The sequence below is a fragment of the Gastrolobium bilobum genome, unplaced genomic scaffold (genome assembly GCF_033153095.1).
Source record: "Gastrolobium bilobum isolate Gb01-03AN ecotype WA unplaced genomic scaffold, APGP_CSIRO_Gbil_v1 utg8703, whole genome shotgun sequence".
NCBI classification, from domain to species: domain Eukaryota; kingdom Viridiplantae; phylum Streptophyta; class Magnoliopsida; order Fabales; family Fabaceae; genus Gastrolobium; species Gastrolobium bilobum.
In genome coordinates, this window is record NW_026895474.1 from 48,111 (window position 1) to 75,911 (window position 27,801).

At 35.1% G+C, this 27,801-nt stretch overlaps 1 protein-coding gene across 3 annotated transcripts; it reads right to left on the reverse strand.

The window, feature by feature from the left end:
- Nucleotides 1-914: 914 nt before the first annotated feature.
- Nucleotides 915-27,628, reverse strand: LOC133313565 (1,4-alpha-glucan-branching enzyme 1, chloroplastic/amyloplastic-like). 3 transcript variants are annotated; one of them, XM_061514956.1, is made up of 22 exons: nucleotides 27,403-27,628; nucleotides 26,361-26,515; nucleotides 24,854-25,143; nucleotides 20,721-20,819; nucleotides 20,458-20,500; nucleotides 19,829-19,888; nucleotides 12,565-12,645; nucleotides 11,247-11,363; nucleotides 10,583-10,666; nucleotides 9,198-9,319; nucleotides 8,894-9,013; nucleotides 8,591-8,720; nucleotides 8,373-8,483; nucleotides 6,382-6,510; nucleotides 5,680-5,783; nucleotides 4,705-4,849; nucleotides 3,848-3,995; nucleotides 3,611-3,711; nucleotides 2,595-2,672; nucleotides 2,122-2,277; nucleotides 1,578-1,652; nucleotides 915-1,397 (listed from the first exon to the last, which is right to left on the reverse strand). In XM_061514956.1, the coding sequence occupies exons 1-22, from the start codon at nucleotides 27,530-27,532 to the stop codon at nucleotides 1,284-1,286; spliced, it is 2,592 nt and encodes an 863-aa protein (XP_061370940.1). In that variant the 5' UTR covers nucleotides 27,533-27,628; the 3' UTR covers nucleotides 915-1,283. The 3 variants fall into 3 exon arrangements, 2 of the variants coding, with proteins under 2 accessions (XP_061370940.1, XP_061370951.1); XR_009751830.1 differs by lacking the exons at nucleotides 915-1,397; nucleotides 1,578-1,652 and adding an exon at nucleotides 3,401-3,512 and having other exon boundaries at nucleotides 2,226-2,277; XM_061514967.1 differs by lacking the exons at nucleotides 915-1,397; nucleotides 1,578-1,652; nucleotides 2,122-2,277; nucleotides 2,595-2,672 and having other exon boundaries at nucleotides 3,607-3,739.
- Between the last annotated feature and the right edge of the window lie 173 nt (nucleotides 27,629-27,801).

A 27,801-nucleotide genomic window follows, 5' to 3' on the forward strand; every position in this document is an offset into this window, starting at 1 on the left:
TCGTTCCTAAGATTCTTAATAAATAAACATGTTTTTGGCCTCATGTAGTGATTACCTCATGGTTTTTCTGTGCAAATTAAGATGAATATTTAAATATGTGTTATGCTCGAATCCAATGTGCAGCATTGTGTAACGAATCATTTTAGTAAACATAGTGGAGGCTTCTTCATGGATCCTAATTACTCGACAAGATCGATCCTTGACAACTGACAATGATCTCTACTTGATATGATTGTATGTATTCATAATGAAGATTTGTCCGAGACTGTAGTCTCAGTCATCTTTTACTGAAATAGCTGATCGGATTTGCTTTTACGATTTATATTATCTGCTATATATCACTAGTCCTATCATACTATCATTTTTTTTCTTCTTAAATTTGTACGGGCAATTAAGATAACTTTTTAAAAGATGAATTGTTTATTGGCTTTTCTTTCATTTTCATGAGTCCAATTTGACTTCTTCAGTAAAGATAGTAATAGTAGTCAGCTGTAGCTAGGGTTAGTGTTTATGCCCTCGCCCACATGCCTTGATGTAACGCGCCTCTTTAAATTTCTGTCTATAAAAATAAACAAAAAAAAGATAGAAGGAAAGCATGGTTAACATTCAACCTTTTATTTGATGGGTTTAACTTTTTACAGAAAAATTGTCTGAAGTACATTATGCACTATAAATAATATATAATGTGACTTTTGAAATCAAGACTTACACTATATACTACAGATAATATATAGTATAACTTTTGAAATATAAATAAAGATAAGAGTTTATTTCAAAAATTACACTATATATTACCCATACTACATAGTATATTACAGATAACTTTTCTACTGCACATTTTTTCCCTTATTTTATTCAACAAAACTGCAAATGCAATCTCATGATATACAAATATCCATATCCAAAATAAACCCGAAGCCCAAAGCAATGGGCCAAACAATCGTATAAATCTTTTCTTTCATTTTTTTTGGACTTAAAAAGTTAAATCATAAATACATTCGTGATTCTTAAAAAAACATCATATATTTCTCAAATGCAATTTACACAGGTGAAATCCTAACAAAAAAGAAAGCTTGGTGTGCAAGAAACATGTATTTGAACGTTATCATGCTGCTACACGCTCCACATAGATTAACATTTGGATGTAATTCTGCTTCTTGGTTGTTTCAGGGTTTGTCAAACCATCAGATATGTGGGTTGGCTATGTTGATGAGTTACTGTATCTATATTCTATGCCACTAAGCACTGACACCTTTATTTAACCCAGAACCAGAACCAGAACTTCAGTGCTTGATTTGATCTTGTTCTACTTCATCTTCTGCAAGGGCATACACCACTGCTGTTCTAGAAGGTGCATACAGTAGAAAGGAACTAGGCCGGTCATCGAACCATCCTTCCTGTAAAAAAATCATCCAAGGAACTATAAAGAGATGTTTATGTGGGAGAAACAACAATGAAATCACATCCACATGAATGTAATAACATGAACAGAAGAAAAACAAGACACAATGGCATGCTTTTTAGGCCACGCCTGAGCACAAGAACACTTCAGAAACAAATGAGTTTAGAGAAGTCACAGAGGTGAAGTATTCAGCAGCGTGATTGAGCCTATTGAAGCCACCAAACAATGGATCATCCGAGTCCAAGACAATCTGGGAAAAGGAAAAGCATAATTCATTATACATGATTGAACATATCATCAAACATGGGAAAAGGGTTTAATGGTGGTCGCCTTGGTAGGATTATATAGGCTCCTAGTTAAAGAGGTGAATTTGATATAAAAAACAAATAATTTCAATATGAATATCAATATACATTTACATTCACACTAACAGAGAAAATTCAAACTTGGTTCACTTATAATGGAATTGAATAACCGCCATATCATGATTTCCTAATTTGGGATCTGTATTAGGAGACATTTATAACAAGACAGAGAAAATAACGTTCCTCAAAATAACAAGGCATATATGTACTACCAAGTAATGCACATGCACAACTAAACAAATATCTTGTCACCAATTAACTGTATGTTACTATCTTTGATTATAGGCAATGATTTGATGAATGTGTACCTACAAAATAATTACCACAGGCTAGGTAATAACACACAAATCATACCGTATATTTCCCTGGCTTTAAACAGCCAATTCTGTAATCTGAATAGCTGTTGGTCCAATGAAAATTGAATACAAAGACGAGGTTGCCCCTTTCAAAGACTATAACCCTGTCATCTTCATTTTTCCGTGATATATATTGATGTTCAGAAGTCATGAACTACATCAACAGTAAGCACACAATTATTACACATTAATTACTACTGCATCTACCCCCAGGGATAAAGAAACTAGGTTAAATTCAATGAGCACACAACACTATAATACATATTTAGAAAGAACAAAAAGTAGAATAAACAAGCAGGTAGAGCCTGTCTGAGATAAAAAGGAAAATCAATTATCAGCTTTCACAAGGTATCTTTATTATTATGATGATGATGGTACTCAAAATCAACTTGAGTCTTCACCAAAGGAAACTTGATTAGGGAATTTCCTTGACATGCACAAAAGTAGAGGCAGGAAAACAATAGGACTCACCCCAAATCTTTCTTCCAGATGATGCATGGCCTGATCAAATTCTTGCATCCCCCGGTATCTTAGAAGGTCTGAATCCCCCTGGTTAAAAAAAGTAGAAGATAAATTTGTGACCCATGAATTATTTCCTTGGCAATTTGGATGGCCAATAACATAAGTTTGTAAAATGCCTATGGATTAGACTAATAAATACAAAAGGTAATATACATTTACAAAACAAGTGTGCTTTAATATGGAATGTCAAATTGATGTATCTAGTAACGCAGCATTAGTTCTAAGAGTTCCACCCACAAAACTGGTTGATTCTATCCGGAAACAATGTTTCATAATTATTATAAATATATTACTACCTTGTGCTTGGTACTAGTTTCTTTCTCCTTGTTTTTATTTCTTATGTCAACATCATTTATCTCAAATTAAGATGAACTCATATGAAAGGAAAAACAGATTAAGAAAAAATAAATAATAAATGAAAAATAATATAACTTATATTGTGAAAATAAATGAAAACATAAAAATTAAAAAATTAAAATTATTTCATTTAGAGAGAGTTTGGGATAAATGGATGTTGATGTTGATATTGAGAGAGTAAGAGAGAGGGAGTGGAGAGGGAAAAAAAGAAAAAAAAAATTAATAACACAAATTCTACCCCTCTATGATGCTAACAGCTTTTCTCCCCTCATCGTAAGACAAACCACACGCCATTAAGTCAAAGAGAAGACCATAAAAGAAATCATGAAAAACCGGAAACAGTTAACCCACTTTGTTGTTTATATTGGCCCACATTAATTGCTATATTCAAATAATACCTTTAATAAAAAATAAAAAAGCCACTCTCCGTTAAACCCGACTAGCGAGTGTGGGGTAAAGGTAATCCTTGTACGCAGCCTTACCCTTGCATAATTGCAAAGAAGCTGTTTCCTGAATTCAAACCCATGACCTTTTAGTCATGAACATAAATACCAGGAATATAAATTAGTAATTGCATAAGTTGTGATTGAAGTAACCCAGAAACTTACTAAGTCAAATCTACGCCTGCATTTATCAAAACTGTTATTGTTCCCAGGAACTACATCACCATTAGGAAGATATCGAGCTTCCCTTGGAAAATCAATCCACTCTGAACAGAAGAACAATGAATTAACAACCTGAACATTTTCTTGAAATCATTAGATTTTAAAATACAGCAACAACTCAAATCATTGGTGAATCTTTACTACATAAAGTATGAAAAAAAGGAAATCACCAATGCTTACCAGGATGGCCAAATTCATTCCCCATAAAATTCAAATACGCTTCACCACCAAGGCTCATGGTAATAAGCCTAATCATTTTATGTAATGCTATGCCACGATCTATAAGAGGAGTAGATGGTCTGTCTAAAGACATGAAGTCATACATATCCTGAAGCAGAAAAAAGAATATAATATAAAATGTTCAATGACAAGCAGCTAGAGTACACACTTGTAAACTAAATGCAAATGTCCTTGATGATTCAACTGGAAGAAAAAAAGATATAACAGCTGGAAAACTAAGGGATGTCATTGTAGGATCTTCTAAACTACAACCCATCCTCAAAGGAGCAGATTACAAGGGCATATGAAGAGTAAATTTTGACGAGATTTAAAATAGTCGAGTTCTTCTTTGTTTATGCATATGATACAAACAAAAAAGTGTAAAGAACCAATTTAACCCAGAACCTTAAGGTGTTAGGTGAGAGCCTTTTTAATGGTTTATACTATTTCCTAATACGCCCCCTCACATGAGAGCCCATTGAGCTTGAAGGGTGAATGATGCATCAGGTCCAATTTACCTATGCTAAGAAATTTCACAAGAGAATGTAGAGGGCAACAAGGATCGAACCCGTGACACCGAGGCTTTAATATCATGTAAAGAACCAATTCAACCAAAAATTTTAAGGTGTTGAGTGAGGGTATTTTTAATGATTTATACTATTCTCTAACAAAAAGATTGGAGCAGGCAGTTTCACGGGGATGAATATCAACTTTTAATAGATTTTGGAGTGCAGAAAAAATAAAGTACACAGCTATAATATCATTATTATGTAAGAAGCTCTTATATGAGAAACACAACATATGTAAGAGCTAAGCACCTTGTCCATCAACCAAAATGCGATTGTCTTGTCGCCAACCAAGGCTTGGTCATGACTTTCTGCATAAGCCACACACTTTTCCAGCCATCTTCTGTTTGTGAGTGTGTCAACTATATCACCCATTCTCAGGTCTTCATCTTTCTTCCTACACACAAGGACATGGTTGAAATCACACCTTTTTTTTTCACACTACTAACAAACAGTGAGATTGAATGACAATGGACACACAGGTCAAATATAAGGGCTTAAGGACAGCTAAGATTTTGAAAAACAACTGGCAACCAAAGGGGGACGCAATTTGATGTTGCCTTTGGTTTATAAATTCAATGTCAAGACACATAAATTGTTGCGTCTTTCCAGATACAAATAATTAGTCATTCAGTAGAAGTTAACGAGTGATTTGCCTGCAGTAAATTCAAACAAACAATCGCAATTCATTTACACTTACATGACTTCTTCAGATTTTGAAGGTCTTAGGCTTAGCACTCATTATTAAGTCAAGGTTACGCCAAATTTAGCATGCCTTTGGAGCTGGCATTACAGAGCCACACTTACCAAGGCAGTAAAAATTTTATATGCAGGCTAATAAGTAATACTTGTTGAGAAGAAAACCCACATCATATCTGATTTGCATGTACTATTGCACATTAGATTGATACTATTTTCATTTGGGCCCATTCTCATTGGCGCGCATATATGTGACCATTTCCAAGCTTTCTTTCTACTCATTCTTTTGTTCTTTCAGAATTTGATGTATATAGTCAATATATATATATATATATATATATATATATATACATATACATATATATATATATATATATATATATATATATGTATATTGCATACTAAGCAAGTATACCGTAAAGAGCTTCATATACTTTATGTTTCAGTATAATTTTCCACAACCAGGAGTACTGCAAAGGGAACTTAATATGTTTTATTTGGACACCAAAAATAAACACAAAGTGTTACTTGATAAGCTCAATCCACTTGTCTGCAATCGCCATGTGCAGGCGATAATCAAAGCCAACACCACCATCTTGAGTAGGAAGGCAGAATGCTGGCATTCCACTGACCTGTAAATGGAAAGAATTTGTAAAATTCAAGTGTCAGTTTTCATTGATATTGAGAAAAATTATACTGAACTTTCTAACAAAAAAAAACAGTATTCTGTATTTTAGTTCTTTACAACAAAAACCATAATACATTATTGGGCAACCAAAATACTTGACCATGGAGAGCTAATAAAGGTTGAGATATACTCCTCTGCCACTGATATCATTATCGGATGAGAAATCTGGATACAAACTCACTCAAACTCAAACAGAAATAACAAAGATAGAGCATCACTGAGGGGCTGCAACCTTCCTTCCTAAACCTCAGTAAATTCTTGCTTATCTCTCTCTTCTCGGTTCCCTCCTATATTCACCCACCCCACTAACCGAATCACCTTTGTTGTCCTTTTCTGCCACATCATCAATTCTGTTATACTCCACTCCTGCTGCATGAATATTCCCCAAAATTCCCATCTCACCCAGTACATCCTTTCTTAGCCTTCCTCTCATATACCTTAGTAGTAGGAGGTCTATTACACTTCTAGAGGGAGTTGTAACTGAAGTTACATAATTTCTAAAATCAATTTTGCACATGATGACTTTGGAAAGGATAACATACATCTTCACCAATTGTAACAGCTTCAGGGAAGAGTCCATGAATAATATCATTAACCAGCATCAGGTAAACCACAGCATCAACATCAGTTGTGTATCCAAAATACTCGCTGTAGTTTCCAGTAAAAGCTACCTGCAGGAAAGCAAAAAGATATTCTTATAATAAAACAAGGAGGTTGGAAATTGAGAAAGAAATTTTTGTATGAGTGAAAGCTCATGCTTTTCTACTAAAGGTAACCCACTATTAGAATATCTTTCATCGGATTTCTAACAGTGTTTCTTTCCTTCTTTGTTTCTTTATTTCTTTTTCAACTTTCATATCCTCTTGTCTGGATCAGATGTTAGAACCATTTCAGTATCTGGTTCTAGTTCTACATGATTTTTTCTTATAGTAAAATGGTTCTAGAAAACAAACAATATCAGAATCAATAACAAGTGAAAAAAATCAGTTCTATTGAAATGGCAAAACTAAGGGAGGCTCACAGCATGAAAATTACTGTCAAGGGGGTGATACCAAATAAAAAAGATTTCCAGTGCCAAATTAGCTCAAGGGAGTCTAGAATCCAGTAATCAAACTGTGAGAATATATCATGGCAAGGAAATGTTAATGCGATATAATAAGAAACACAGCCTTCATGAAGACAGAGAGTATGGCTGGAATTGTGTAATTAATCAGACTACATATTGCATATACTATGTATAGAACCAATTACAGGAATAATTGGCTCCTATATTAGAGCACTAATTAACTTACAGTAAATGAATGTATCTAGTATAGATTCTAACTCTGGATTATACCAAAAAAGACTCCAAGCATCTCTAAGGGCAAAGGGAAAACCCGAATGCAAAAAGTCTCCCTGACTTTGCGAGGGTTGGGTGAGCATTGATAGTAATAATTGTTCAGAGATCAAGCTAGGAATAATTGTGCAGAGATTTGTTCTTTGGTCATTGTTAGAATAATAGTCTAGATTCATAAGCAAATTTAGCACATCTTACACTATTAGTAAACTATAGTTATTACTGTAGTTAATAGCCATTAATTAACTTGGTAATTGTAAAGAACCAATTCAACCCAAAAGCTTAAGCTTTTGGGTTGAATTGGTTCTTTACATGGTATCAGAGCTTGAGTGATTATAAGGTCACAAGTTCAATCCTCACCGCCCCCACTTTAAAGTGGAATTAAAATAAAAAGCACAAAAAGGTAAACCAAAAATTGGGCCTGTGCAATATCCACTTTAAAGAACCTTGAGATACACCACCCCAAAAGCTAGCTCATAGGGTGGGAGTGCCTAAGGCCTTATAAACTCCACATTAGTTGGCACATACAACCAATGTGGGATTATATATCTCAACACGCCCCCTCACATAAGAGCCCATTGGGCTTGAAGAGTGGATGATGCAACAGGCCCACTGGCCCAGCCTACCTGTGCTAAGAAATTCTACAAGAGAAAGTGGGAGGCGGCAAGATTTGAACCCGGGACATGAGGCTCTGATACCATTAAAAAAACCAATTCAACCCAAAAGCTTAAGCTATTGGGTAGGCTATATTAATGGTTTTATATATCTCAACAGTAATTACTAATTAGTCTGTGATTAGCTCTTGTACTTAATGCACTAATACTATAAATAAGATAGACAGTAGACACAAGACACATCTCCTCCCAAATATTCTCTTTTTCAAGTTTCAACATTCATAAAGGAAGGAATTTCATAGTAGGAAGAAAAAAGGTCACAGAAGAGGATAAGATCCCATCCATAACAGATGCAGCAAAAGAAAACAAACAGATTCATCAAAATAAGAAGACTCCTCAATTTCTCTGCGTTGTTTACTACTTCAGAGAAAATTCATAATGAATTTATGATTTCATCCCCTTTTTCTTTTACTTGGTGATTCAACAATCCTTGATGACTAATTACAAATTATTAATGAAGGTGAGTTATCTTAAAATACCAAAAAACTTGGGAGAAAAATCACAGAAACCAATTAGGATGTACCTGCAATCCATGATGAGTATACATCATTGATGTGACACCATCAAATCTAAACCCATCGAATTTGTATTCTTCTAGCCACCATCTTGCATTTGAAAGTAGATATCTTAGTACCTAAGTTAAGAATAAAAATAAGTCACCATCGATCAGAGGGTATGGAAGATCATGAGGGAAAATGTTAGCAGAACTAATGTCAACGAATTTGTGAAGATGGAACTAACTTCCCAGCTTCCATAGTTAAAAAGGCGAGAATCCCACATCCAGTGATAACCACGTGATCCAGAATGGAAGTAATGACTGTCAGTTCCATCAAACATGTTCAGCCCATCCAATGTATTATTTGATGCATGGCTACATTCATAAGGGATTGGTAATCAGGTCTAAGCCGGAGTTGAAAGATGTAGAGTTGATAAGTATTAATAATTTAAAACAAGGACAAAAAAAAAGGGAAAAGCAAAAGTATACAGTCCATAGATATATTCTCATAAAGGAATTAAAAAATAAAAATAAAGTACCATCATTACCTATGTACAATGTCCATAAGAACAAGCAGACCAAGTTCATGGGCTCTATCTATCAGAGACTTAAGTTCGTCAGGAGTTCCAAACCGGCTGCTAGGTGCAAAGAAATTTGTAACATGATACCTGCATCACAGAATAATATTATTATAATTAAGACACCACTTTTATGAGAAAAACACTAATGCATGAGAAACATGAAATATAGAGAACAACTGCCTGTTATTCTTAGAATCACAGTGGGAGTGTGGAACCATAAGCAATACTCTTGAACTAGGAGTACATCAAATAGGAAGTAGAGGAAAATTACCCAAAACTAGCATAGTAAGCATGCTCTTGGATAGCCATAATCTGGACAGCATTATAGCCCAGCCTTTTAATGCGAGGTAGTACTTCATCTCTAAAATTGGCATACGTGTTAATTTTTGGCTCCTGCACCGCATGGTTGACAACATTGTAAGCAGTAAGAAAAAAATAAAAAGAATACCTCAAGTTTGACAACTGCGAGCATTAGGATTGTATTACTAGCACTGCATTATTACGTGACCTAATCATTAGTATAATTACATTAGGTTAGTGTTTATTAACACCTCGTGTCAATCTATCTCTATTCCATCGCTTCTAGACAAATCTTATTATTTCAACATGGTATCAGAGGAATATCATTTTCCATGACCTAATCCCATCATTATTCAACTTCTGAGTTCCCAAAAAATCTAGAACTACTCCCACGAAGTCTCTACTACCCATGACTCTCTCCTTGTTGGCTGTGCACTGATTTGAGCCACTGGAACCAAAATTTTTGCTCTTAACCATGGTTGTTTGTAGGTTGGGGGAGCTTTAAAACCAGAAATAAGGCCTATGCAGCTGCTGCTAACTAGCACCATAGAGTTGAGAAATTTGAAGAGGGTCATATGTCTCACGTGCATTTGAGATGGAAATTTCCTAGTTGCTACCCACAATCTCAAATTCAGGAAATTTGGGCCATGTAAATTGCTGAAGAAAATAAGCTCTAAGGCTTACCTAATAGAGTTACCTTCTGGGCTGCATATCAATCCATACTCTTTTGAGGGATTTAATAAGGTAGTAACCCCTGTTGCTGAGCAAGTTGGCAGTTTGCCCACAACACAACAAGGAGTTATTGACGACTTCCTTGATGCTCTTTTTATGTTGTTTGTTTCAGTCCATTCTGTTTTGTTTTTGAACAGTTTTTTATTACATATTAAGTAGTCACATGACTAACATGTGACCTTTTAATAAGGTTTAGACCTTATATAGTCGTTAGAGTTTTGTATTCAGCCTTCTTTTAGCCGTACTATCAAATTTCAAATCAGAGTTTTTTAACCCTAAAACTAGAACCCTTTTAATATCGTTATACTTCAATCTATCCTACTTCTCTTCCCCATTCTATTGTTTAAGCTGCCGTCTACCATCTTCTACTGCATCATAATAAAGATACCATTGTCCTGCTCTCACAGAAGTTAAATACATTGGCTTCTAGCAAATCAAATATTCCCATTTTAGAAAATTTATATACCAGCAAACAATTTAGTCCTTGAAATTCAGCCATTAAGGATAAACAAAACCCTACTCTAGCATGTAATGGATCGATGACTTCAAAATAAGCCAACCAAGAGATGGAAAGAACAATTGAATGATCATATATCGATATCACAATCGATTAAAAATACCCACCGGACTACTCATTCCAACGTGTGACTCATATATTCTAAGAGATTTTGGTTTCTTTGGCTGTGGATGTTTGAAGATATATTTTTCCTGTTAAAAAGAGAGAAAAAAAAACTAATCAGCACAGGAGGAATAACAGTAAAAGAAAACAAAACTAAATCAATAAATCATCTTAAACTTAGTTAACCATTTGCAGAAGTTAATGAAACTAAAGTACCCATCACGGGTTATATTAAATTGCAACTGAGATCTGTCCAGGCAACTGGAAATTACTGTTATCAATAAATCATTATCTTCATTTAATATTCTAAAATTTTACAGCGTACTGTGCAGCATGCCGCCAAACATTGTAAAATGATGCAATGTTGTGTTGGCTACCCTTTAGTTTTTTGGTAAAAGAATATATTGTTAGACAGAAAGGAAAGTACATTTGGGGGCAGGATAAAATCATCCTAACAGAAAAAAGAAAAGAATAAAAATGCAAGCCAAAGTGGCTTAAAAATACAACAAAGATATACAATCTCTTAACATATCAATAACATAAATTCCCTTAAAACAACAAGGAGTATTGAGTAGAGCATCAAAGAGAGGCCATTAAAAATCCTATCCCATAACATGTTCAAGTAACATTTCCAAATGTAACCTACATGGAAGAAATGCATAACCTTACCTCCACAGGTGGGTCGTAGTATATGCCATTATATGGAATGTCACCCTGAGCCTGTACAGAGAATTTGATCCAAGCAGGAATTGAGTCCTTGATGCCAGATGGAGAATCCATGCGAATCTAAATACATATATTCAGCTGATAAGTTAACAGAAAATTCCCATTGACTTAGTTGAAGACATCTAGAAATGTTTAACATGTACTGTCCCAGCTAAAAGATCATCCTTATTAGCATTTCTCTTAATACAGAAGAAATTTTATTAGAGAAATGCATATGACACGCAATGCATTGAGGCCTTCCCCTCTTTGCATGCCTTCTCCCAAGAAGCTTCTGAAATGGCATAAAATAAGTATTTCCAAACTTTTGGGACAAATCCAATACTATCCAAAAATACCAGTCTATACCAGAAATATCTAGCACCTGGACAGTGTTGGACTTAATGGCTTCCGTAGTTATACCAATAGCAAATAGTGTACTTGTAGAGAGACAAGGGCTCAGCAAAAGAAAACCACTAATTCTACCAAAAATAACTCACATTAAAAATATAAGTCATGCAACCCATAATCATCCAATGTTTGACAGACATTAACCATAAAAGATCTATGTACCAACAAGCAACAAAATACATATGTAATTAAATTTAAACCTGTTAAATCATTTACAAATTCATTTAGGCTGCATTAAACCTACAAGAATAGGATATTAAAAAACCATCAATTTGAGTAGGGCTGTATTTTGGCTAGCTGATGTTTTTTGTGCAAAACAGTAAGCAAATCACCTATTTAGATACTGTCAAGTAGTGGGATACAATTCTTTCTTTCTGGTGTTTCTAGGCTGGTGTCAGCACAGTAAATGTGGAGCTGCTTTGGGAGAACTGAAGAAGAAGAAGAAGAAGAAGACATATTGTCCTAAAAATAGGGGACTCTTTTCAGATATCCGTTGATATTTACTGATGTTATGACATGTAAAGAATCCCAAGTTCTTTACATGACAGATAGCATTCTTCTTTATACATGGCTTGATCTTGGTCTTCTTCCTTAGCACAATTCTTTAGAAAAAGAAAATAAGAAAAAATATTGGAAACATTTATGTAGAAACAGAACCGGATTACATAATTGGAAAATCTTAACAATTTGTGATACATGATTCATTGTGTACACAAACACTCAGTTCTCAACAGAAAATAAAGCATGATTTAATTGTTTCATAAAGAATAAATCATAAAAAATATGGACCATATGAGCATATATGGAGAACACCCCAATCCATAAAAATAAAAAAATAAAAAATAGTTGATATTTTGTTCAAGAGAAAAATCACCTTCACTCGAGATCCATGAGGAATTGGTGGTGAACCATCCACATTGTTTGGCAAGAAGATCTCCCAAACACCAAATTCATTCTGTTAAGACAAAACTAGAACATTTAAAGATTGTAAAAATGGTGGTACTGCAAATTACTGCGTTATTTTTACTCAGAATAAAAGGTTACATAGATACACTAGAATAGCTAGCTGTCAAGAGAGAAAAAAGGAATTCCAAAAGGACAACTAAAACTAAACTTCAACTTATAGATATAAAACTACCAAAAACAGAAAAGGGAATAAATTTACAGCTCATAATCCCATGATTTCGAGATTAATCCAATCTCTTCATCCTTGGATTTTAATTTGGAACCCAACAGATTGCCATTAACATAACAAAAGTTGTCATTCAAATTTGACTGAGGGTATCCTCTATACAGGACCAAGAGCCTGTATTATTAGTTACAATACAATCACATCCATCAGTACATACATAGTATGATCTCTGTTTACAACTGGAGTATCCATGATTCTACTAGCAATACCAGTTTAGGGTGAAAATCGCTTTATATGGAATCACTAACTTCTGAGGAACACAACAAGCTTTCTACTTGCATTGTGAAACTTCCATTGCCTACTAACATCACTATCTTCATTAAATGTGGGGACTGGGGACCACAAATACATTTCAGAAAATCATAAGCAACCAGCATAGCTGACATATTGTTAGAGTACAATATAAACCATTAAAGAGGCCTCACCCAACAGCTTAAGCTTTTGGGTTGAATTGGTTCTTTACATGGTATCAGAGCCACGTGTCCCGGGTTCAATCCTCGCCGTCCCCCATTTTCTTTGTGGAATTTCTTAGCACAGGTAGGCTGGGCCTGATGCATCTCCACCTTTCAAGCCCAATAAGCTCTCTTGTGAGAGGGCGTGTTAGAGTACAGTTGAGATATATAAAATCATTAATGTAACCTCGCCCAAAAGCTTAAGCTTTTGGGTTGAATTGGTTCTTTACATGGTATCAGAGCCTCGTGTCCCGGGTTACCGCCTCCACTTTCTCTTGTGACTTTCTCTTGTGGAATTTTCTTAGCACAGGTAAGTGAGCCTGTGCATTGTCCACTCTTCCAGCGCAGTAAGCTCTCGTGTGAGGGGGCGTGTTGAGATATATAAAATCATTAATGTAACTTCACCCAACAGCTTAAGCTTTTGGGTTGAATTGGTTCTTTACAAGTACAATATAAACCATTAAAAAGGCCCTCACCCAACAGCTTAAGCTTTTGGGTTGAATTGGTTCTTTACACATATACCAAATGTAACAAGAGATCTCTGATTCCAAAGAATATTACAAAAGATAGATAAATCGATCAACCATTACCCTGTGCCACACCATGCAGTTTTTTTCAGTCCTCCCAAGTTTCTTGCACGTTGTCCTTCAATAACCTTTTATTCAAAATTAAAAGTTTTGACTTTTCTATAAAGAAATGTTTGACCATCTTCATATGTCTACTCACCAAGTCCCCCGATAGACAAATGTAAGACAAGTCAAAACTCAAGTCATCCCACATCATTAGGATTGAAAATTTAAGAAAGCAAAAAAATGTTTAAAATAAAACAACAAAATTGTCTCTGGTCATGTTAAAGATTTCAGCAAGAGAACCACAGGAAGTCACTAGCTAAACCTATTTGGTCATGAAAGTGTATTGAGCCTATACATACTTTTTCCTTCATACTTTTTTTTTTTAAAAATAACCTTTGTCAAGAAACAACTATCCCACCAACTTAAACTGTTAGGTGAAGCCATATAAATGGTATTTATATTTAACATGCCCCCTCACATAAAAACACTTTGGGCTTAAAGCGTGGATAATACTCAAGCTCATCTATACCTTGTGCTGAAAATTCATTTTATTTAGAAGAATGAACGTAGTAAGGATCAAACTCATTACCACTTGGTCATAAAAGTTATGATAACATATCATGAATCAACTATCCCGAAAACTTAAGAGATTAGGTGAAGCCACATGAATGGTATTCCTATAAGGATTTTACTGAATCCTCAATATACTAATTATCCAAATACCATCAATATTTATTACCTATTGTTGTAAATAATTGTATTTCTTTATTTCCATTCTAGAATCTTCTTTGGGCTAAGCCCATTAGATTATTTAATCTCTTTAAATAGAGAGCAATTGTACAGATGTAACACACAGTTTTATCAATAAGATTATCTCTCTTTCAACTTGGTATCAGAGCACTCGATTCTAAGGGCTCTACTTCCGTGACTGCTGCCTTCAAAGCGGAACCATATTTGTTTGCCTCTCACCGCCATCAAGCCACAACCGGAATTTTTTTCCAAGGACCTTTTGGACCGAGAGGATCTTTGTTTGACTCTTTTTCTACCGCGGTACTGTTCATCGGCAATGTTCACTGTGCGCACTGTTCATCCACCGGGGGGGGTAACTGTTCACGTGACTTTTCATCGGTACTGTTCATGTGCACTGTTCATGATGTACTGTTCACGCCAAAAAAAAATGCTCCAAGACAGAACTGCTCAATTTTGTCTCCTCTTTCCAGATTTGTGTTTTCTCTTCGGTCAGACATCATTTGGATTTGCGTTTGTGATATTTTCACCTCAACATTATGGCGAGTTCAAATGGTGCATCTTCGGAATTTATTTCTGTTCGCCGAGATGAGTTGGAGCAGATTGGACTATGCTTGATTCTTTGAGTAAGCCATCTAAAACTAGTACTTTGGCTATGACTGGTATGAGCTCCACTACTCATTCTTTTCTTCTTGTACTGATTTTAAACATTCTTGGATTATCGATTCTTGTGCTATTGATCATATGGCTTGTTTTACTGACTCCTTTCTTTCTTATAACCCTAATATTGGCACCCATACAATAGCCGTAGCTAATGGCTCACACACATCACTTGCGGGTTTTGGTAACATATATTTACAGCCTTCCTTACATCTCCAAAATGTTCTTTATGTTCCCAAACTCTCCACTGATATTCTTTCTATCCATAAAATTACCAAAGATTTGAATTGCACTGTAACTTTCTTCCCTACTCACTGTGTTTTTCCGGATCTCGCCACGGGGAAGACGATTGGGTGTGCTAAGGAGCACAGTGGGTTGTACTATCTTGTGCCAGAATCTTTTGCAAAGTACGCTAAAGATCACACCCTATTGACTCAATCTCAGTCTACTGCCGACTCTTTGATTTGGCTCCACCATAAACACTTGGGGCATCCTCCATTTCATTTGCTTAAGTCTTTATTTGCATCATTATTTTTGTCAAAGTCTGTTGAGTATTTTCATTGAGATGTTTGTGAGTTTGCTAAACACAATCGTGTCTCTTTTCCTTCTAGTACCATTAAAAGTATTGAGCCTTTTGATCTTGTTCATTCTGATATTTGGAGTCCTTCTAAAGTTCCTCATGCTTCTGGTAATAAATAGTTTGTTTCTTTCATTGATGATTGCATTCGTGTAACTTGGGTTTATTTAATGCATGAAAAATCTGAGGTTCCACAGTTATTCTTTCAATTTTATAAAATGATTGAGACCCAATTTGGTAAAAGAATTAAAAGACTAAGGTCCGACAATGGTACTGAATATGTCAATCAGCGTATTTCCAAATTCATCCAAGATCAGGGCATGATTCAAGAACTTACTTGTGTGGACACTCCTCAACAAAATGGAGTTGCTGAGAGGAAGAATCGTCATCTTCTTGAAGTTGCTCGTGCCTTACTTTTTCAGAATCATGCACCCAAGTGCTATTAGGGAGATGGCATTCTTACTGCAGCTTTCTTGATCAATCGCTTGCCTTCTCGGGTCCTTGACAATGTAAGTCTTATTCACTCAATGACTTCATTCTTTCACTCTGTTCACTCTATGCAGAGTCTTCAGCCACTAGTGTTTGGGTGCGTTGTCTTTGTCCACGTTCATAAACATCTTCGCAGTAAGTTGGATCCTAGGGCTCTCAAATGTATCTTCCTTGGTTATGCCCCTTATAAGAAAGGCTACAAGTGTTATCAACCTGCTAGTTGAAAATTCTTTGTCTCAATGGATATCACATATCATGAATCTGAGTCCTTTTTCCCAAGTCCTCATCTTCAGGGGGAGAGCAGTTCTTCAGTAGATTCATCACCTTCTATTTTTGAGTCTAGACCTTCCATGTCTTCTCCTACACCTCTTCCTCTTGTTTCTTATTCTTCTGTGTCTGACCCATCTGATACACTGAAAACAAGGAGGATTGTGACACCTGAGTTGGTATATCACAGGAGAAAGCAGCCCACACTGCTTCACCAGCAACCTCAATCGTCTGAACCACTAGTAAGTCCTTAATCTCTTGTTTCTGATCCTAATATTATTACTTCTCCTGTTTCTGAACCTAATATTATTGCATCTAATGATTTACCTGTTGCTTCTGATAGCTTACCCAGTACCTCTGATGATTTACCTATTGCCCTAAGAAAAGAGAAAAGATCTTGTACCCATCACCCTATCTCTCATTTCCTCTCTTTTACTAACCTTTATGTGCAGCACAAAAGCTTTATTTCAGCACTAGATTCTATCTCAATCCCAAAATCAATACATGAAGCATTAAAAGATAAGAATTGGGCTTGAGTCATGCAAGATGAGATGAATGCCTTGGAGAAAAATAAAACATGGGAGGTTATTGATAGACTTGATGGAAAGAAAGTAGTAGGGTGCAGATAGGTTTATGCCTTGAAATAAAATTCTGATGGTACTCTTGAGAGATATAAGGCTCGGTTAGTTGCCAAGGGTCACTTAGACCTATGGCATTGATTATGAAGAAACTTTTGCCCCAGTTGCAAAGATGAATATTGTGAGAGCTTTGTTGTCCCTTGCTGCCCATTACAACTGGAATATGAATCAATTTGATGTGAAGAATGCTTTCCTTAATGGTGAGTTAGAAGAAGAAGTCCACATGGAAATCCCACCTGGCTTTGGCTCTATGGATAGAGGAAATAAAGTTTGCAAGTTAAAAAAGGACTTGTATGGATTGAAACAGTCTCCTCGTGCCTGGTTTGGGAGATTTACTAAGGTTATGCTAGCCTTAAGATATAAATAGAGTCAAGAAGATCATACACTATTCTTCAAGCACTCCCAAGATGGGAAGCTAACTGTGCTCCTTGTATATATTGATGATATTATTATAACAGGTAATGATATTACGGAGAAACATTTTCTACAAGAACGGCTAGCCTCCGAGTTTGAAATTAAAGATCTTGGGACATTGAAATATTTCCTAGGGATAGAGGTAGCTCATTCAAAAGAAAGAATTTTTATCAGCCAGAGGAAATATGTCCTTGATCTTCTTAAAGAAGCGGGAAAACTTGGGTGTAAACCCTCTAATACTCCTATTGAGCAGAATCACAATATGGGTTATGAAGAGAAGAGTCCTCCAGTTGATAAAGGACACTATCAGCGGTTAGTTGGGAGATTGATATATTTGGCTCATACTAGACCAGATATTGCTTATGTTGTCAGTATTGTAAGTTAGTTCATGCATAATTTAAAAGAAAAACACATGCAGGCAGTGGAGAGAATTCTTCAGTATCTTAAAGTTACTGCTGGTAAAGGACTGTTGTTCCGGCGTAATGGCAATCTCTCTTTAGAAGTTTATACCGATGTTGATTATGTTGGATCCGTAACTGATCCTCGATCTACCACTGGTTATTGCATGTTTCTTTATGGTAACCTAGTGACATGGAGGAGTAAGAAGCAGGACGTGGTTGCCAGATCGAGTGTTGATGCTGAATTTCAAGCTATGGCTCAAGGCGTTTGTGAATTATTGTGGTTGAGAATTATACTTGGTGATCTTAAAATAAGATGTGAAGGACCTATGAAGCTGTTTTGTGATAATAAGTCCGCCATTTGTATTAGCTCATAATCCAGTTTAACATGATCGGACTAAGCACATTGAGGTCGATCGCCATTTTATCAAAGAGAAGCTTGATAGCGGGTTGATCACCACTCCATACATCCCTTCTGGACGTCAATTAGCTAATATTCTGACAAAGAGACTTCCCTCAGAAAGGTTTCAAGAGCTAACTAGCAAGCTAGGAATGATAATTCTTCAGCTTGAGGGGAAGTGTTGTAAATAATTATATTTCTTTATTTCTTTATTTATTTATTTCCATTTGAGAATCTTCTTTGGGCTTAGCCCATTAGGTTATTTAGTCTCTTTAAATAGAGAGCAATTGTACAAATGTAACACACAGTTTTATCAATAAGATCTCTTTTTCAACTCCTATACATTACCTAATACATTATTTTCTATAAACAACTCTTTGAATTCTGAATTAAGCATTTTAAAGACAATTTTATGATTGTAAAATGGGTATTGACTGCAACTCTATTACTATTGTCAAGATTGAAGAATCAACTACTGCAAAAGCTTATGATGTTAAGTGGAGCCATGTGAATGGTTTTATATCTCTAACACACCCCCACACAAAAACGCTTCGAGCTTGAAGGGCGGGGCACAAGCCCTCATAATTTGATTAGAAGAATGGATTGGCAAACTCCTAACCACATCACAGATACTTTGTTACCATATCAAGAAAAAATTCTCCTAAACTTAGGTATTAGTGGATGCACATGAATGGTTTTAAAAGCATTTGCAAGCATATAGCAAACCAAGCATGAACCATAATAGAATAACTACCAAATCATTATGGGATACAGTAAATAATTCTTAATCTTACAGGTATTTAGAGTTCAAATTGTTAATCCTAATAAATTTTATGACACTGTTATAGAAGAGTTGATAAAAAAGGACAGATATCCTAATTGCAAAACCCGTGTTCAGAGCAAAGTTAATAAATTTAATTCCAATACTACCCTCATGCCTGATAATTATCTCACATTATTCTAATCATCACCAAGTCATATTTTGCCATTAATCTTCCCTCATCACATCAACCTGTGTATCTCAGACAAATTCATATAACCCTAACGAAGGCTAGTCCCTACAGCATGTAAATGGTCCCTGTAGAACTGGGAAGGACATGGAACAAACTTAATTTGACACAAAGAATAAATAGGAACAGAAAAAGGGGGAAAGAGGAGGCATCTAAGCTAGATTATAGATCAAACAAATAGGAAAAAGTATAAAGACGAAAACAGAAGTTGATTGATCCATGCTACAACCAGCACTCATTTGCATATATCAATTTTTTAGTGAAATGAAACATCCTAAATTTCATAAATATAAACTTTAAAGGCCAAATAATGGTAACATACCCGAGTCATCACATCTGCATTTGGGTCCCAATTATTGAAGTCTCCGATTAACGCTGCGGACTGAAAAAGTATCCAACAATAAAATATATATATATATATATATATATATATATATATATATATATATATATATATATATATAATGTCTCCCAAGGGAGATCCTGAATTTGATGTTTCCAATAGAATGTTTTTATCATTTCTACTACCCAATGAACATATCTACTCCACCAGTTAATTTTAGATGTTGGCAATTTATCATTGATGCATTATATTGACACTTTAATAGTAATCATATGTAAGGCTAAATCCGTAGCTCAAACAAATAAATATATGAATGTCTGTATAAATTAAGAAGTTTGAAAGAGAGCATAATTCATCAAGCAACTCAGAGAAATCCATTGAATCTCTTATCTCGAAGATATATGAAAAGATTGTAGTAGTTATAAGAAACAATGATTGATGCACTCAAAAACTGCAACACTGGTCTCACATGAATGGATAATGAAGCAGAGCATCTCTGCACTGCTGTCAAAGATTGTGCTTAAAGAATACAAATACTATAAAAGAATTTGAACCATAAAACCATAAACAATTTTAATATCAAAAGCTAAGAATTTGAGATGAAGTACTCTAGCTCCAGGTGCCCACTCCCTGTAAGTAATGCCTGTAGCACTGGAAAAAAAGAGAGTTAAACTCGATTAAAATATGAAAAAGTTCCTCATTTGGATTAAATAATTATGATAGCTTTATCTTTTGAATGGTTATGGACTTGGAATCTAGGCAATATACAGATAATACTTACTATTAATCACCTTATGAATGCAGAGTAACTTCATGAAAATGAAAAAGTTGAATATATACATGAGCATCAACCAGTAAAATTAATATATACCTGCGTGTAAAGCCAAATTTTTCATAACCACGAGAAAAAGCATCCAGGCCACCTTCATACTTGTCAATTTCCTCGCGCAATTTTTTGTATTGTCCATAACTGAAAGAGAAAAATGTATTTAAAAAAATCAGGTTTCATGTTGCTAACAGCATGTTAAGTATGGCAAAGCAGGTAAGAATTTGGAAAATATAAAATAAAATACTTAAAAATATGTTAATAAACTAAATCTATAAAAAGCAGAAAATTGAATTATTAATTTATTATTTTTGGATTAAATATCAGTGGCATATCCATCATATGAAATTATTTTTACAAGTAATTAAGAAATGATAATTAAAAATAGGGATTAATGTTTCTCATGTTATAGGAGATAACTACACACATAAAAGTGTGTGGGGCCATGTGAAAAGAAGAGAGAAAAAAGAAAACATGAGTCCTACATACTTTCATGTGTGCATAGGAGATAAAATTATCTCCTATAACATGAGAAACAATAATCCCTTAAAAAAAATAGATAAAATTCAATTACCCCTTTGTGGTTTGGGTCAAAATAATTGTGCCACCATATGTTGTCAACTTTGTCAAGTTGCTCCCTCGTGGTGATAGGACGTAGGAAGTTAGGAAGCTATAGAATTAGTTAAGTGGTTATAGTTGGAATGGAGGGAGCTTAGCTTAAATAATAGGAGGCATAGAAGGGAGAGGGATTCAGATTCATTATTGTTAAAACCAATAGGAATTTAGGAAGGGGAAAAGGAAGAGAGAGAACAAAAATTCTGAATAATATTCTATAATGACGTGAACAGATGTTATAAGATGTGATACAAGAGACAAAGTACTAAGCTTTATTTATACTAATAGAAGGCTTCTCCCATTTCAAAAGCTGCTTTTTTTTATAAAAAAAAAAAAGTGCTTTTAGATATTCTAACACTCCTCCCTCAAGCTAAAGCTTATTACAATTAAACATACAAAATGAAAATAAAGTAAAAATATAAACCAATGGTAGGAGACAAGGTCAGATTACATGTGGGACTGGAGATGGAGACTGCACCTAGGACTACACTAGGACCAGAGATAGAGGCCAAATTGCATCTAGGATTGGAGAAGGAGACTAGAATGATTTTGGGACTAGAGATGGAGGCCAGATTATATTTAGGAGTGAGCCAATATTAGGAAAGACAGGCTAAAACAAAGGCTATATGTGGAAAGACAACTAGAGAGGGGCCAATATGCTGAAAACATAGTTGTCAGTAGCAGTTAGCGGCCGACCCCGAAAATGGTATAGCAGTGTAGCGGGTAGCGGTATTGCCGCTACAGTGAAGTATTAATTCCACATCATCAACATCAACATCAACAACACCTTTATCCCAAATTAATTGGGGTCGGTGGTAGATGAACCCACATGAAAGATACAAAACGGTTGAAAAAAAAGTAAAAAAAAAATAAAAATAAAAATAAAAAAATAAAAAAAATAAAAAAAAAATTAATAAATTAATAAATAAATAAAAATACACAAATAAAATAATAAAATAAAATAAAAATATATGTATATATAAATAAATAAAAGTAAAAAAGAAAGGGACAAGAAGAAGTGGGGGAAATGAAGGGGAAAAGGACTAAAAAGGGACCATCTGGAACATAGGAATAACAGCGGGTCTAATCCTCCACCATACTTATAGCTTTTCTCCATTCCTTTCTAAGACATACTGTCCGCCAATCTATATCCCACTCCATTAAATCTTGTTTTACTACTTTCCCCCAAGTAAGCTTCGGCCTACCTCTGCCTCTTTTTGTGTTTAGCTTTTGGTAACAAACTTCTGTTCTTACAGGAGCATCCATGGGTCTTCTCATCACGTGCCCAAACCACCTCAATCTATGTTCTCTCATCTTCTCGGCTACCGGTACTACTCCGACCTTTCGTCGAATATCTTCATTTCTTATCTTATCCATCCTTGTGTAACCACACATCCACCTTAACATCCTCATCTCTGCTACTCCTATCTTATGCTCATGTTGCCTATGTGCTGGCCAGCATTCCGCTCCATATAGCATTGCCGGTCGTACTGCCGTTTTATAGAATTTTTCTTTTAACTTCAGGGGAATTTTGCGGTCACACAAAAATGCAGATGCACTACGCCATTTCATCCACCCTGCTCTGATTCTGTGATTTACATCCTCATCAATCTCTCCACCGTTTTGTAAAATGGAGCCCATGTATTTAAAAGCATTTTTTTTGGGTACCTCTTGACCATTTAGATGCACAGGTTCTTGGTCCTCATCTTGTACCAGAGAAAACTCACACTTCAGATACTCAGTCTTGCTTCGACTTAATGTGAATCCTCTGGATTCCAATGTGCTTCTCCACAATTCAAGTTTTCTATTAACACCCTCCTTGCTCTCATCAATAAGCACAATATCGTCTGCAAAAAGCATACACCATGGCACTTCCTCTTGAATATCTTTTGTTAGTTCATCCATAACTAAGGCAAAGAGGTAAGGACTTAGAGCCGACCCTTGGTGTACACCTACCGTGATAGGAAAATAACTTGATGATCCGTTACAAGCTTTTACACATGTAGTAGCCCCATCATACATATCCTTGATTGCCTTTACATACTTTAATGGAACCTTTTTCTTCTCCAGGACCCACCATAAAACTTTCCTTGGAACCCTATCGTATGCTTTCTCAAGGTCTATGAACACCATATGCAAGTCCTTCTTCTTTTCTCGGTATCTTTCCATTAGTAATAGTCAAGAAACGAGGCAATACCGCTTTTAGTATTAATGCTCAAATATAAGAAGTCACACAAAATCAAACACATAATTCCACAATCAATGTCAAATACAAGGAACATAAAGGAAAGATACAAAACTAAACAAAAATGAACAATAAAATTGTCAAATAGTCAAGTACAAGAAGTGAACTAATGAAGAAAATCATCATCATTTTCGGATTCTCCATCAAATTCCAACATGGGAGTAGTGTAGCGGTGTAGCGGGTAGCAGTATTGTAGCTACGCTACGCCGCTACCTTCTGCTACGGCCAATGTCACGTAGCATCGCGGTTTGTAGCGGCCGACCGCCGCTACCCGCTACAGTAGCGGTTTAGCGGCGCTGTGGGCCGCTACTGACAACCTAGGCTAAAAAACAGCCGGAAGCGGAGCCAATCTACAGAAAGACAGGTTACAATGAAGCCAATATACGTAAAAAAGAAAGCTGGAACAATAGCAACAATGTCTAGGGAAACAAGAGCAGAAGATTAAAACTTAATACGGAAAAAGTCTCAAAGGAGAGATAGAGAGCAAACAAAAATACAATATAGTTTCGTGGTAATCGAGTTCCATGAACTAAACACAATAGAAGGGAGAAACTATGCTCGAGTTGGATACATACTATGTTAAAATTATTGGGATTTAGGTAGGAAAGAAAGAAGAGAGAATAAAAATTTTAATCAATGATACCACCTGGGTCTTTGTGCTAAGAGAACTAATTACTAATCCTGGGGTGGCACAGTGAAATAGTAAGTACACCAACATGAAAAAGGAATTCCAATAGACAGAAAATGTTACCTTTTTATTTATCATGGTTTCCCATGGCAGTTTGTTATATTAAACCATTCTAATGGTATTCTGGTTGAACCAATTACATTGCTCATGGAATCGAAAAATTTATTCTTTGAAAATATTACTTAACGAAAAACCTAATCAATATATTGCTGTAGGGAGAAAAAATAAAAACAAAAGATAATAACAGAACATATAGCAAAGAAAGCAGCCAGTTACCTTATAGTGCAAAATACTTTTAAAATATGAAGCTATAGCAAGATGTAATGAATCGTAAAAATCTTATTAAACATGGCACACACTTATTAATATAAACAACAGAGGTCTCTGCAAGGGAATTAACAAAGAGTGAGCAACTTGATTCAAAGCATTATAATGCCTCCTATGCAATAGCTGCACATATGAGCAACAGATTGTCAATTATTTTTTCATATGATAGCATAGATATATGAACTTATCAACTAAATGACAATTACAAATACATTATAAAAACCTTCCAATTCCTATTTGATTTATAAATTCAGGTAATTATTTCACTTACGTTAAGAAGATGAATTTAAAAGGTTAGCTTACCGGAAATCAAGATGCTCACGGTAAGCTTGCAAAAGTGGATCAATTTCATATATTTTCTGCCCAGAGCCAGGTTGGGGAATGATCTTAGGTTTAACTTCATCTCCTTCTAGTTTTACTTTCCTGTCTGTAGACACTGATGTCTTCTCAGCATCAGCATTGGCATTAACTTCTACAAGTGATGACAAAACAGAACCATGCTTATCTTCAACTTCTCTGTAACTGCTACCTGCTTCGATGTCATCGTATTTATTCTCATCTTTCATGGTTAAATCCCCTAAGTTTTGAAGAGCCTAAAATATACATTCAGCAATGAGCACTTAAAGAAATTTAAGATTTCAAAGAAAGCCTTTGCCCTTTGCGACTAATAATAACAAATGAACAGAAGTTACAAACAAAAATAGTGAACCAAATGTAATTGAAGGATTTCTACCTACGGAAATAGAGGAGGAAAAAAAGAAAACAGTGGTGCCTACAGTAGACGGCCAAGAAAATCAGGTTTGACCACCAGCAAAATAACAGTAATTTAGTCCAAATAGCTCTAATATTACATAAGCTTTGATTAATGACAATACTAATAGGCATGCAAGTGATTACTTCCCTATAATTTAAGACAATCTTTGTGGATGCACCTTAAACAGTCTTCTGTATTTTTTTTTTTCCATCAATCCACATCATAAAAAAATTACCAAAATACGTTCATGGTCCCACTTTAATATAAAATGCTTCCAAGTTCCAAGAATCCAGTTCATTAGATACTTAGTGTCTTTACTTCTAATTTACATGTGAGTACAGGTTGCTGGCTAGTTCGAATGTATTATTGATAACTGAATTCAATAGAATCAATACAAAACCCTCATTTTCCTATCTATAATTGAATTATGTAATTCCAGTACACTTCAGCCTACAAACAAAAAGTGCACTGTATTCAAGTCCAAAATATTATTAAACAATTACGAGTATTATGAGTCTACATATCTAGCCAAAAAACAGTGATTTGCAAGTAACAATCTTGACTAATTGCAAGTTGCAACATGCCCATTTCCTTCAAAATTCATAATTTTTTCTAACTGATATTGGATCAGATAAAATCTATAGAATAATATAACTTTTATAAGGACAACTCAGGACAAAAGGAGGAATCCCTATGTTTATCAGAATAATAGATGTGAACAGAATTCAAATGTACTATAGTTCTTCTGATAGAGTTAGAAATGCTGATCAACACGTATTTTTCAATCTTTGAGGGACAGTAGAATAAGAAATTAAACCACTCTCACCGTAAAAGAACTCTAATTTGATAAATAAGAGTGGAATAATGGATTAATTATGCCAAAATTAAACTAAAATGCACCCTTTTGCAACAAAAGTGCGACAAAAGTTTATACATTCTTTGAATGTATATGACATGAAAACCACAATTCCAATTGAAAGAAAGGAATTCAACAACTTAACAAGCATGCAAAAGGAATTATAAAAATACAAGCCACATGGAGAAGGACAAGGGCACCTGTGGATCCTCCAAGATCATATCAGGATTTTCAACTTGTTCTGTCAAGGATGAAGTGTCATCTTGACCTTCAGGAATAAGTACTTTATCAGATGCAGCAACCACAAAAGATGAGGAATCAGAATCATGGGAAAATTTTCCAGCAAGGGTCTTCCCTACATAAAGTCATCAAGTAAAAACTATCAGTAAGGTGTTTACAAGCCAATCACACAGAATTACTAATTTTATATACAAATTAGATTGAATTTTATGTTACAGCAGCCTAATTAAAAAGATTGAATGTTAGGTTCATGTATTCAAACTGATCAATCATTAAATACGATACCTACAGCCCATTTTCACAAATCAACTGATGCTGATTTCAAAATGTTAATAATGGTCTACTACCAATCATTGCCCCTCCAATTGCAGACTATTTCCCTTTAATCATCAAACCTTATAATGATTTAGATTCAATCTTATATTCTCAAGAAACAATAAAGGAGGGTGGGGAAAGGAACAGAATTCAACTACAAAATTAACAGAATCATGTGATGTATATTCTATAGTTACTCAGTTAATTGCCAATACCAGTTTCCAAGCAGAAACTATATAGAAGACACAATGTGCTATAAACGAAACAAACATATCTAAGCCTTTCAAAGGCGTTTTAGCCTCTCAAAGTCGTTACTCTTAAAAATTGAACAAACAATCAAAGTCGTTGGAATTAAAACCAACTCAACAACAATTTTCTTACCACCAAACACGTGGATCATCTGGTAAGAGATTATTCCAGCTTAACTAGTTGTCTCGAATTCGAGTTCGTGATGCACAATTGTGTTAAAATTTGGTAGAAACTTTTTTGCCGCACATGTGGTTTTATCATGCTCTAATCGTACTCTTGAGTAATCCATCAACCGAGTAATAATATTCAAAAAACCAACTCAACAAGTTTCCACTTCTCATAAGCAAGCTCTACTTTCTATAAGTGAAACGATGATGAAACGAAACGGTAAAAGTAAAAAAGCATTAACAGCGAAGAGAATGAGGGAAAGTGGATTACGCAGAGAGAAGGAATCATTGTTGAGAAGAAAGTAGAGAGTTGAAGTCCTTCGATCGCCGTGGAAGCTCGGAGACTTGTGCAGGAAAGGAACAGCAGGGAACCGTACACCTGAAATTGTACTATAAACCATGTTTGTTTGTTCTTGTTTCCTAGGGTTTGTTCTTGTTTCCTAGGATGTTATGAGTGACACTGAATAAATGTTAACGGTGCCAACTTAATGAGTTTGAGTTGGGTTGCTGAAGAGGAATAAAAAATATCGGAGAGATTTTAGTACACCTTGATATGTGAGAACTGCAAGTGGTGTTGCTACGTCCGTGTGCTGACAAGAGTTAGCATGGTGATTGGGATTGCGGACAACTAACAATACTCTGCCACGTGGCAAAATGTTTGGTTGGTTAT